This window comes from Amblyomma maculatum, chromosome 1 (genome assembly GCF_055883805.1).
Source record: "Amblyomma maculatum isolate TAMU_Amacu chromosome 1, ASM5588380v1, whole genome shotgun sequence".
NCBI classification, from domain to species: domain Eukaryota; kingdom Metazoa; phylum Arthropoda; class Arachnida; order Ixodida; family Ixodidae; genus Amblyomma; species Amblyomma maculatum.
In genome coordinates this window covers 255,751,930-255,764,295 of record NC_139344.1, presented here as the reverse complement: position 1 = coordinate 255,764,295, position 12,366 = coordinate 255,751,930, and the positions used below count along the sequence as shown (strand labels likewise).

General features: G+C 46.6%; 1 protein-coding gene across 1 annotated transcript in view; it reads right to left on the bottom strand.

Annotated features, from left to right (window-relative positions):
- The window catches only part of LOC146206273 (uncharacterized), a 33,138-nt gene extending 21,590 nt beyond the window's left edge, over window positions 1–11,548 (bottom strand). Inside the window, exons 1-3 of the mRNA XM_084608689.1 lie at window positions 11,344–11,548; window positions 5,923–5,982; window positions 1,080–1,174 (exon numbers count right to left, since the gene is read on the bottom strand). Of these exons, the coding sequence (XP_084464815.1) occupies window positions 1,080–1,174; window positions 5,923–5,959 (132 nt within the window). The 5' untranslated portion in view covers window positions 5,960–5,982; window positions 11,344–11,548. The remainder of the gene's footprint in view (window positions 1–1,079; window positions 1,175–5,922; window positions 5,983–11,343) is intronic.
- Window positions 11,549–12,366: the final 818 nt, after the last annotated feature.

The window sequence follows — 12,366 nt, the reverse complement described above, 5'->3', positions numbered from 1 at the left end:
ATGCCTGTGAGCTATCGCTAAAACGCATACTTTCAAGCGACCACTAGGTTTAGCATCGATGACCGTCAAGGCGTCCAGTATTCTTGGCAATGATAAAGTTGCAGCATTGAAACATGTGGGCGTTTGTAATAAGCGAGTGATTACTCACTGGCATCCACCTAAGCGCAGCCATACGGCTACTGAGGATGCTTTCTTAGAGCCGTGCCTTACGAGTTTGTGCCTCCGCGTTAAGCAGTACGGGGAAGATTTCTCTTTGAACGTTTACAAGCTTCTGTTTTAAAAACTTATACGAGAGTTGAGTCTTTGCACTCTATGCAGGTGGATATTAAAGTAGGACGGATGTCATGTACGTAACAGTGCTTGATTTGATTAATTAAATAATATTACGTAACGTTTTCATTTATGATTTTAAGGGCGAATATTGCGAGATATAAGACCGTCAACATCAAAGATGAGCCCCGTTTTTAAATTTTAGACAATGTGGCCGTAATTATTGAACATCAAAAAGACGCTTTTGAGAGCTCGGTGAGTTGGCTTTCACGCACCGAAGATTCATACAATGCAGTCTATTACACTTTTTACGCAACACATACAGACTCCGTTTGTGTATTTCATGCAATGTTGAAGGAGTTAACTTGATTTTAGCGACGTTGTAATAGGAATAAAAACGTCAGTAGGAAATTATAAAGAACTGTGTAGCCAATTTAACGAGTTTTTTAAATGCGCATTTTGAAGTACGATATATTAAGAAATTTAAGCACTGGTCTCCCCTTTGATGTTGACCCTCTTTAATTTTAAAATTTAACATTGCCCCCTAAAACATAAGTAAGGAAGTTGATAGGTGGCTCCAGTTAATGATTTAACCATCAAGCCCAATCCCGTACATGTAGTACATGGTGTCTACCATGCTGGAAACCCACCTGCAAAGACCGCGCTGATGCACCTCTCGTAATGCAGCTCTGTAAACGATAAAAAAAAAAAAAAAATCACTGGCCAGTAGCGGAAGCTCCTCGCGGAGCCAATTCGGCCGACTTCAAATTGTGTTCTGTGGCGACTATTCCAGCATTGCAGCCGCTCACCTCTTCCACTGTCTCCTCGCACACTCTAGCCTGGGGGCGTCCTCGTCTGGAGTATCTTTTCTTGCGCTCTTTTCTTTTAGGTCCTGCCCTAGAGCCTGCGAGGGTGCCATGTTTCCTTGTGAAAAACTTCTTACTACCGACGATCGAGAGTTATACCCCGGTCAGACGAGCAAGTTTAGTGTCCCTTTCAACGAGTGCACTCGCCTTTAGTGTCATTCGCATCGTGTCACACGATGGACTTTAATGACACTCGCTGCCGAACACACTCAGCGCAAAGTGAGTTTGGGGAACACACTGCACTTTGTCCGGCAGGCGAGTGTGTAGTCTCGACAGCAGGACACTTCATATTACTCATAGATTTTTTGACAATTACAATGTTTTAAAATGTTTGTCGTAATTTCATGAGCGTTTCTATTAATAGGCAAGAGATTTAAGCTGTCACCAACTAAAAACGATGCGTACACTTGAATAGCTACCCTCGTTCTCAGTGCTTGGGCTAAGGCGAAGGCGTTCGTCTGCTGCTGCACTTCGATGGTATGCGGTATCTCAAGCTACAGTAACGAAGTTGGAGTTATTTGTATACCCAGTCTCTAGAAAGTCGCCACTTGACACGGCAGCATTTCGCTCAAGCGCCGGCCGAAGACAGTACCGCTTTCGCTCCCGCAAGCCGCCAGCGTCAAGCCAGCACCTTTACGGTGCACCCGGCCCCGCTGTCACCGGCTTCAGAAAAGTGTGCGAGAATTTGTTTTTCCCATAAATAATAATCCCTGGAGTAAAGAAATGTCAGAAATTAAGACTTTTGGGCGATCGTTGACACGTACCGAGTCGCCAGTAGGAGTAATTGCTGCGATACAAGAAAATTTCTGCACTCAACTTCATAGCCATCGTCGCCGGCGGCGCGGCACAGCTCACCCTTATAGTACATGCATACGCTAGCTACGCTCCTAAGGCATCGTCGGTTCGAATTGCACATTTTTCTCATTATTCTCATTTCTCTCAAGGCAGTGCCACAAGTGGGCCATATATCCTATTAAGCTGGCCATACGAAAGCGCCACCCACTACTCAATGCGAAGCAAACTATAGGCCTAGCGACGACCACGGAGGAGCGCACTTGCCCCGCGCACTTTGCCGTTCACGGCGCTCACGGGCGGCACTACAGCGGAAGCATCCGGTACTGTGAACGCTGCGAACTTCTCGCCTACTTTCGTGATGCTGCGGAAATTGGACCTTTTTCGACGTTGTGTACAACTACACGCCAAGCAAACGCTGTGAAGACGTGACGATGCTGCCGTGCGTGGGTGCTGCGCCGCTGGACATGCTTAGAAGCGCCGTCAAACATGATTTCGTGTGAAAAAATGCACGCTGCTCTGAATCATACAACTCGATCGTGCACTTTTCGCGCTCGAACACCAGTGACTCCTTTCCATACATAGGCGCTACCGGCATTTTCTCGGTTAACGATGCAAATCAAAGTCGCAATTGCTACGTTCACTATCTAAACCGCAGTTAGCAGCGTGAGGCCGGTTTTGCATGTAAACAGCAGTAACCATGCATGTAGCGAAAAGCGCGTGCTACATCGAGATGCTTTTTAAGTGAAAACCATGTACTCAAATGCACAAATAAACTGAATATTACCTTAGGGTAATTGTGCTTGCAATAAAATTGAATTTTAAGGTATTTTCATGAAAACTAATTATTCATAGCGCTGCCGCATCCGCATCGGCACTGCCGTCATTTTAAAATGACACTTGATTCTGCCGTGTGACAGTGAGCACCGAAAGTGTCACTCTTCCTATGTAAGTGCACTTCGTGAAAGTGTCACTAAACTTGCCCGTGTGACTGGGGTATTAGTCGTTTACGCAACCAGTGAATTACCTTGCATGCACACCCAAGTCGGAGGGGGTGAAGGGGAAAGAGAGTGGTATGCACTCTTTTTATTTCCTTGAAGGCACCTCTGTATAAAAATTGTAAAGAAGCTTTTTTTTTTTTGCATTCATGACTGCCCTTTCTCTAACCTTAACACCCCCTTCCACTCCCGAAATGTGCCCCCCGCTCCTTAATTTCAATTATCAGGGAAGCGCCAGGTGCATTCCTCGCTACACAAGCTGAGCCCTGTGCCGTGCCTATTCTCAACCTTCAGGGACATTCGTGGTCAACCTCTCTGCTTTAGGATATTTTTCGCTATAGGCTCCGTACAGTAAAGTTTGCGCGCGACGCCTGTGCCACCTACCGCAGTTCCAACGAAACTCTGAGAAAGCGCTGCGGCTCCAGCGCACGCTTTCAGACGCAGTTCAACGGCGGCAAGAAATGGTAGTGGTGGTCTCGGCAAAAAATATTCGAGCAGAACAAAAAGAAATCGTCAGTATTGATACGCCATGGATTGTCATAGGTGCGAAGGGTAGTCGGGCATTGAATTCTTGATTCCCAGGCAGGCCGTAGAGAGACCGGCACTGTTTTCAGTAGGTTCTTTCCTATCAAGTACGGGTGATTGTTAGCTGAACAAAAATATGTAGGTACATAGCAGAATTAAGGCTGTAGATGGAGCACAATTTTCGGGAACTCTAATTGGAAAGCACAAAACTTGCTATCTTTTTACATCTGAACTCTACCTTCTAGATTCCATGACAAAAAAAAAATTATTTCCTTAGCCATTACACCGCAAAATGCTTGTCAATAAGCAACTAGGTAACATCGTGCTGAAAATCTTATTTACGTCCGAGTTACGCAAGCATCTGAAATACGTCAGAATTAAGAGAGGTTCTTTTTGTCCGCTAGTAGCACTACCACGCGACTCGGTCAGTCGAGATTAGACCTGAAATAAAGTTCTTTTTTCTTTTTAGAACACCCGTCCCGTAACCACATATATATCAAGCGTCGCACACTTTTTCTGCTCATCAGAAATTATCCGACTTTTTGCCAGGGATCTCGAACTCGCGAATCGCGGGCCGTGAAGCTGCGTTCTGCAGACCGGCGGCTCTAAGCATTTTAGCCTACGTTCCGAAAGCGGTACCACCAGCCTTGATCTGCAACTAAAAGAAACTCAAAGGCTTTGGACCCAGACGGCAAAAGTTTTTTTTTTGTTTTGTTTTCGAATGACAACAGGCATTCACCGCTTAATCGGCATGAACTTTCAATGGTACATCACTCTGCCCCAAAGAGCCATAGAGCTAATACGAAGACTTCAACACAAGTCTTTGAATACAAATACGAGTGAATACATGCACCATACTGCCCCTTCTTTATTTCATTTCTAACTGTGCATTTTTTTGCGTTGAGGGTAAGTATAGTACTTATTAACCAATACCTTTCACCGAGAAATGCGGAAGCAAACCTGAGAATCACGTCGCTTTTCTTTTCCATTAAGGCGTGTTATGGGAACGAGAAGGGTTTTTTTCATTTTATTGTTATTTATTGTACTGTTTCCTGTTGTTTTTTCGTTGTTGTTCTTTTCTTATTTTCTTGTTATTTTCCGTCTCCTGGCCTGCGAGGGACAAAACTTGTTCAATGCGGCCCGCACAGTAAATACGAGTTTTAGACCCCTGTTGTATTCCCTTAATGGCTCGAAGCTTACAGATTGTCACTAGCCACAATAAAAAAGCTAGTGCATGTCATTTACACACAATCGCACCCTCTGGTTGAGAACAAACGACGTTGGGTGGACACTGGCTGCCTATCGTCTTCCCTGTATCATCGGCCACGGCCTTCCTCGAGGGGGAGCGCGCTCCCCTAGATATCGACCGTGCTTCGGCCTGCTCAGTAACGCGGAATTCGCCACGGCGGCGCTGAGTGCGGCGCTCCTCCGCAGCGCCCCCTGTTCACTGTACGGAGCCTTTTGCACAGGCATGGACGGCGTCGATGCTTGCCCCATTGCAATCTGATACGCGGAGCTTTCTAGACATGGTCCGCGCACCACCAAGGAAGATTACTAGAGCCAGCGCCGCTGCCAACTGCCGCCGAACCCGCACTGAGCTCAGCGATGCCACGTGACCAACGCTCCTTCCAACTGTCAGCTACCGCTTGCATCGGCCAGCGCATCTGACATCTCGGTCATATGATGTGGTTTTATGAGGACACAACCCTCTAATTCATCGAATACTACGTAATAGAGACGGAGGCTGTTTCCCACCGCTGAGGCTTCTAATGATTTCGCAGTTAAATCACTAGCTTCAGAAGTAAAGCAATGAGACGCCACATGTGAGACGACGTACGCGAAACGCCGTCCGGCCACTAGGGAGGCAGTTCTTGCTTGCGTGCAACTCCCGGGAACCAGCGCGCCCGCTGTTTTCCGCAGTGAACGCGGCAACGTTACAGGAATTACTTTCAATGCTTCCGTCAGTGCCCATTTCATAGCTTTCGCCCCGTCACATCCACTTGCTGCCCGAGGCACATCCAGGATGTGCCTCGGGGCATTTTTAGTCTTTAGCTAGCGTTAGTTCCGACGCCTAGTAAGCCATGTGTATAGAATTTTCTGAAAAAGCCTTCCGAGAAAAAAAAAAAAATATTAGTGAACTATTTTACGGCGTCCGCCACTTTCTTCTGCAAGTAGCTTTGAACAGTGGTTATGTACGCGACACTCCACACCAGACCATTTCTTTACGCCGTCTATAGAATGTGACTGATATGTTCGAAAGGAACTTAGCCCACAAATTGAATAAATATAGGCCGACGCCTTGGGCCTTAGCGACAAGCCTATAAAAACATTATGCGAACAAAGAGTACCAGATGGCCGATCCCAGATAAAATGCCTGGCACTGTTCGGTTAAGGTGCAGAGCACTGTGAACTTCTTGGCCCAGAGAGGACAACCTATATAAGATAGCAAAATATTATTGGGCGCCACTTACCGTATTCTGGGTTCACATTTCTGGGCATCTCGTTCATACAGGCCGGCCCGTTCGGCGAAGCTGCAAAATTGAGCATTAATATCCCAATCGCAAGTGGGGGCGCAAACAGGAAACGAACCTGAGACGGGCCAATGAGTTCCAACTCCAGATGCGATGTAATGATAAAATGGAAATACACGAAGCAGTGAGTACAGTCTTGGATGTGACCACAAAAGGATTAATAAGCTTGCAGATGGGAAACTTTGTCTGAGAACACCGAGACGCATAGAGAGCAAACGGAAATTTAACCGTTCATAAACTATCATTAATTAATAGCAACAGGGACTGAGGAGACGATAGAGGAACACTTACAGACAAGGAGTAAGGCCAACAACCGGCGCGCTACTTGCTTCCGTGCTGCAGTCTGCTGCGGTACGTCTCCGCTCCTTTTTAAGAATTGTCAGCGTGTCCAGCTGCTGTCCTGGAACGCACGTCTACTGCGGTGGAACTCGCGTCTCAAGACTTCTTATATCGGCTGCGGGTTCAGCGGTACTAATGCAGTGTGTGCGTCTTCTACCTCTCTCTCTTGCCCGCGGTCGTTTTAAATTGTTTGCTTCGCGTGCCTTTGAACACGACGCCCAGCTTTCCTTTGCTCGGCGAAGAGAAATGGAACGAGGTTGTCGTCTGCAAAACTAAACTTTGCTTGGTTTTGCAGATGCGGGCAAGAGAAACATGCATTGTGACAATTACCGTCTCTCCTCACTGTGCAGCTCCATCTCTGTGGTTCAGAGATTAGGACGGTCGCTTCTGTGCCGGCGGACTCCGGCTCAAACGCGACCGCAGCTGGCGCATTTCGACGGAGGTGGAACTCAAGGCGCCCGTGTACTGCGCGATGTGAGTGCATGTTAAAGAACCACAGATGGTCGACTTTTTTCGAACCCACTACTACTGCGTCCCTTACAGATAGTTGCTTAACGTTAGCGCCGTAAGCTATAAACCATATTCGCTATGAGGCAGCTTGCATGCTTTAAACCAACGCCTCCTAAACATAAGGCCTGCGCCTCATGTGTTATGACGTCAGCCACGTCATCACTGGCTGGCCAAGGCCGCCGCGCTGCTTCGAACGCTTCTACTGAGCAAGTCTTCTGCATGCTGTGTCGAAAGCTTGCCAGTCTCTGGATGAAATCTTCCAAGGAATAATTATTAAGGCGAAAGCCTTTAATGGCTCATGCTGTCGTGGACAAAATGTGTCCCACTTTTGCGGCGGCTCTGATTGGCCGAGACGAGATGACGTCATAGAGGTCTCGACAATCGCAGAGCACCACCACAGTATGCGCGCATGCGTGCTTTATATGGCGAAATGCCAATCAATGGTCAATTACTAATTGATTACTAATTAAAATCAGTACTATTAAGCAATTCGTTGTTAACTAAGGAATTATTATTTATTATTTGCCTGCTAAAGAACTAATAAATTATTAATTACTAATTAGTGCCAGTTGCCTAGCAGAATGCGGCACTCAGGCTTTCACCTTTCACTACTTTAGTCGCTAAAGTCCCTCGTAATTTTTAGTTATAGGCTGCTGCTTGTTGTAAGCGCTGTTTGTGAGGAAACACGCTTTGATTCTGCTAATGCGCTGCCCCATACATTTTGTGACATGGAATAATTCACATTAAGACAAGCGTAGCGCAATTGGACACTACATAAATAACAGTGACGGTGATAAATAACTTTATTTTGAAGTCAATGTCTTCAATATGCGCTCTTTTGTGTCGATATTTGCAACATCAGTCGTGTTGTTGCGTTCCCTCTTGTTCACTCAAAAACTTAATAGCGTCCTTTCTGTTTTCGCAGACAGTTTGCTCGGTCTTTCAGAGATTTACTATCAGGTCACTAAAGCCATCAGGTGGACCTTTGTCATCTCAAATTTGCCGCAACCTATTTAATATCTCAAGAAGGACATTGATAGCACTGACCTCGACTGGCACAACTGAATCCCCTAAACGTTTCACTGAGTTGCCGTGAAACACGCAGTGACACGAAGGTCTGAGAAAACAATCAGAGGGCTGTAAAACCGGCACGATTTAATTTACAATTTTCAAGGACACGGTACAGTCTGGGTAAATAATAACAGTGCATTGAACTGAAACACATTTCAATTTTAGATGCTCTATCATTTCATCATCCATCATTCCATGATTTCATGCAGTTTATGAAAATTTACTCTGCATTTGTTCATCTTGATAGCTGACTGCAGAAGCTTATATAGGTATATAGCACGAGCAAGACGTGCCTCCCGACGCATTTTTTTTTTCTCATCTGGGGAGTCCGCCGCTGGCAGGACAAATTATTTCGAGAGACCCGAGGTGCAGCCATGGAATTGGGATGATACTGATTTGAGACATGGACAAGGCGCTTTTAGTGGGACTTTGGGCACCTTTCGGTCCGAGGATTGGTGTACGATGAAGTATACTCGAGACAGGATACACTGAAGTGTTAAGCGCGCTCCTGCATTACAATAGCAAAAGTGCGACGCACACACTATATATATTGGAGATGACAAGGTCGATGACATAAATGAAGAGTCTGTGTGTGTACTGAAGAAACACTTTATTTGACTGACTTGCGCCCACAAAAGAGCTAAGCGATTCGGCGGCGGCGATGGCAACAATCGGGCTCGGTGGTCGTCGAACAAAGAATGCCCGTTACACTTTTCAGCACTGAATTTAAAGGCGGCGAGGAAAGATCTAGATAAAGCCGCATACGGTGCTAGCATGACCTGGAACATTGTAGAAAACACACGTGAGCGGCTGGAATCTTCGAGATTCGTCCCGACGCATCATACGCGACAAAGAAAAGGATAAAGCTTCGTCTCGCGACAACGAGCATGAACAATACGGAATACAGAATCGATAAGCGCGCTAGAATCACAACGATAAGGCCGCATGCCAGCGGCTGTCGAATAAGAACAAATAAAGATTTAAATAGTTCGCGGCAATATTATCAACGCACTACTAAGTAATATCGTAGGAGAGATAATTTTTTTTTGTTATGTCTTCTTTACACACAGTGCATTTGTGGCAACAGTAGAGAAAATTGATTCGTTCCTTGTTGTTGGCAATGTGCACTAAATCTTTTCGAGGAATCACACAAAGCCACTTATTGTAGAGCTTCTCATCCTTTGAGAATGAAAACACTTTAACCGTGTTCCCCGTCTTGTAGTTCCTGGACACAGAGGCACATAACACTTGTTACGCATGCCGAAGCCTGCATGCTGAGCGCGCGCGAGAAAAACAGCACGTGAAGAACCGACTGGCTCGACGAACTTGCAGCGTGCAGAAAGAGGAAAAATTTGGGGGACGCTGGAGCTCTGCCGCTGAGACGCCGCTTCTTGAATTTTGATGCGTCCCAGTGCACGTTCGGCGTATCGCGACCGGTACGCAGGCGGATGGTGACGTCATCAGACAGGGCGCAGGCCTTAAGTAGTATTGGAGGCGTTGGCTAAACTTTCGCGCTGTAGCGTTATGCACGAATATGCTCCATTTAAAAACAAATTTGCAGTCTTTTTTTTTTCTTTCTTTCTTCTTTTTTTTTTTTTTTTTTAAGAGCCGCGTCGTGAGTGAAGTGATGCATATAGGGCTGAAAGGAAAAGCTAAAAGGATTCAACGTTCCTGAGTCAAATGTCGAGCGATATCTCTTTTGATATAACATAGAATGTAGTTTTCGATATTTATTTTACTGAGTCATTTCTCGCTTGTGAAAGTAGTGAACTAACGTGCTTTCTATGTTTATTATCAGATTGACAACACACGTGCGTCCGTGTGCGCAGTTAGTATACTGCCGTCATGTGCCGTTCCCATCGCAGTAGTAAAACCGGAAATTGGTCTAGAGGAAAGGAGAGCGCAGTACCTCTCAAACTTCTGGGTGGACATCTGAACCGCGTAGTAAGGGAAGCGAGGGAAGTAGGGAGTGAAAAAAAGAAAAGAGGAAGTGGAGCCGTAGTGGAGGACTCCGGGACAATTTCGACTAACTGAGGATCTTTAACCTGCACTGACATCACATCCTCTACAGCTGCGTTCGAACCAGACGGAGGCGTCCGCGTTTAGATGAAGAAACTGAAAGGCGCCCGTATGCTGTGCGATGTCAGTGAACGTTGAAGATGCTCCGATGTCAGAGAACGTTAAAGATTCAGCAACCCTTCACTACGGCACCTATTTCTCTATTTTCTTAGACTCCCGCCTTAATGCTTTCCCTTACAGCGTGGTTCAGTGTGCACTCAGAAGTGCGACAGGTGCTGAGCCTTTACTATCTTATAAATCATATTCCATTTTGTGAGACAATGTGGCTGCGATCGCTCCACTCCTATTTGAGTGGGCACCAACCACCCTATGAGAAGGGCGTTCGAATGCAGGCTTCCTTGACTATACCGTCTCCACTCCTCCTCTCCACAGCAGCTGGCGCGCGCGCACGTACATGACTAGTAACACCCGTAACTCTTTAGAGGGCAAGTTGCGAAGGGTCATGATGGGAGAGAGCAATTAATTTTTGTATTTAGTTCTGGCGTTCCTTCAGCGCGTTGCACAATTACCGGTGCGCTGCAGAATGCTCCTCCCAGCTGAACCTCTGAATCCTCGCAGCTCAAATTTCGCACAGAAATGGCATTTTGCCCTTGGTATTTTTTAATACCAAATTTGTTGGTAGTACCTGCCCGATTCGATAAGAAGAAGTCGGATTGGATGTTAATGCGGCGGCTGCGATGCCGGTGCAATCGCAGCGGCTCGTCTTGCATCGCCGCCTCCGCATACGAAGGTAACATTTGACTTCTTCTGATCGAATCAGGCAAAATTAAGTACGCCCAACAAATTTGGTATTAAAAATACTAACGGCAAAATGCCGTTTCCGTGCGAAATTTGAGCTGCGAGGATTCAGAGGTTTAGCTGAGAGAAGCCTTCTACAGCACGCCGGTAATTGTGCAACACGTTGTATGAACGAGATTATGAGCTTGCTAATAATGCGTTGCGTTATATTTCTTACAATAGGCTCCGTGCACGGGAACGCATCCCATAGGAATGCATGTACCCAGAAAGCTTGAACCCTTTTTTATGATTGTGCACTGCAATTACAATGACGGCCCTTTGTGAAAAAAAATCCCACTACACCCTAAAACGTACTGCACAATTATGAAACCCCATTTCGAAGGTGATGCAGTTTTAAAACATCCAGATACGTGCGCGTGGGGATCGCCGCTGGCCACCGGCGCCGCCCGAAAGCGTACCTCACAGAGACAGGACATTCAGTTTTTCTCCTAATTCACCGCATAGGCAGCCAATCGGTCACCGTTCCGTGTATATTTTGAAGAACACGGTGGCAAAATATGCACCGACATTTAGAAGGTGCATTTTTAGAACGCACGATAAGTGTGTGCTGTGAGCCAGACTTACCCTTGACAAGAGCTCTGTGAGCTGGTGTTTCTCCGAATCGCAGGAGCTTCTCCAGGAGTCCAATACGCTGCTACTTGCGCTCCACTGGTTAATGGTACGGTCGTTGAAATTGGGCAGCCTAGATGCTCTGCGCAAAAGGCAGATCGCAAAGGGCTTGACAGACGAACGAGAACAAATTGCGCACCGTTGGAGGCGACGACGCAGACAATACACCCTGTTGCTGAGGCTGCTCGCGCACAGTGGGCGGAAGCGGCCGGCCGCTGAGGTTCGCGCGCAGTCGGCGGAAGTGGTCGGGGTGTCGTCTACGCCGTCGTCTGCACGGTGAGAGCCGCCGCATCGGCCAGCTATCGTATGCGCCATCCTCCGCAAAAATGCGCCGTGTTTCTTCGCCTTTCACGCCGTTTGAGAGCTGCTTTTCGCTTTGAGAATCTAGGCACCAGTGGAGCGCCACATACACTTTTCGTGGGGTTTTAAAAATATAGATTCTAAATGCCATTGCATACCTTCAAAGCACATGCTAACTGTGAACGAACGGCTGCCTACATGAGTCCACGATGAACCGACAGAACAGTTCGAAAAATTTTCTTTGAACATCTCTGTGCATTGCGATCCTACCCGGTGCCAGTTGGGCGACTCCTATTCGCATGCATCGCAGTGTTTTAAGAAAACGACGCCTTCGAAATGAGGCTTCATAAGTTTTCAATATATTTAGGGTATACTGGGCTTTTCTTCATGCAGGCCGATATCGTATTTGCGGTGTGAAATAAGAAAAATGCTTTTAAGGCTTTTATACGCATGTAATCCCATGGGACACTATCCCACTCTGGACGCAGAAGTGGCCACCAGTGTCGCTAAACGCGGCGCCCACCGTTGCGCGCCAGGCGGTGTGCACGGAGTCAATCGGTTATAGTGTCTATAGCCTGTCGGCAGCTCACGACTCATTTTCTATCCTCCTTTTTTTATGTCATGGCACTGTTCGTTGCAAATAGGTAGTTGTGTTCTTTGTTTACCTTTGTATTTTTA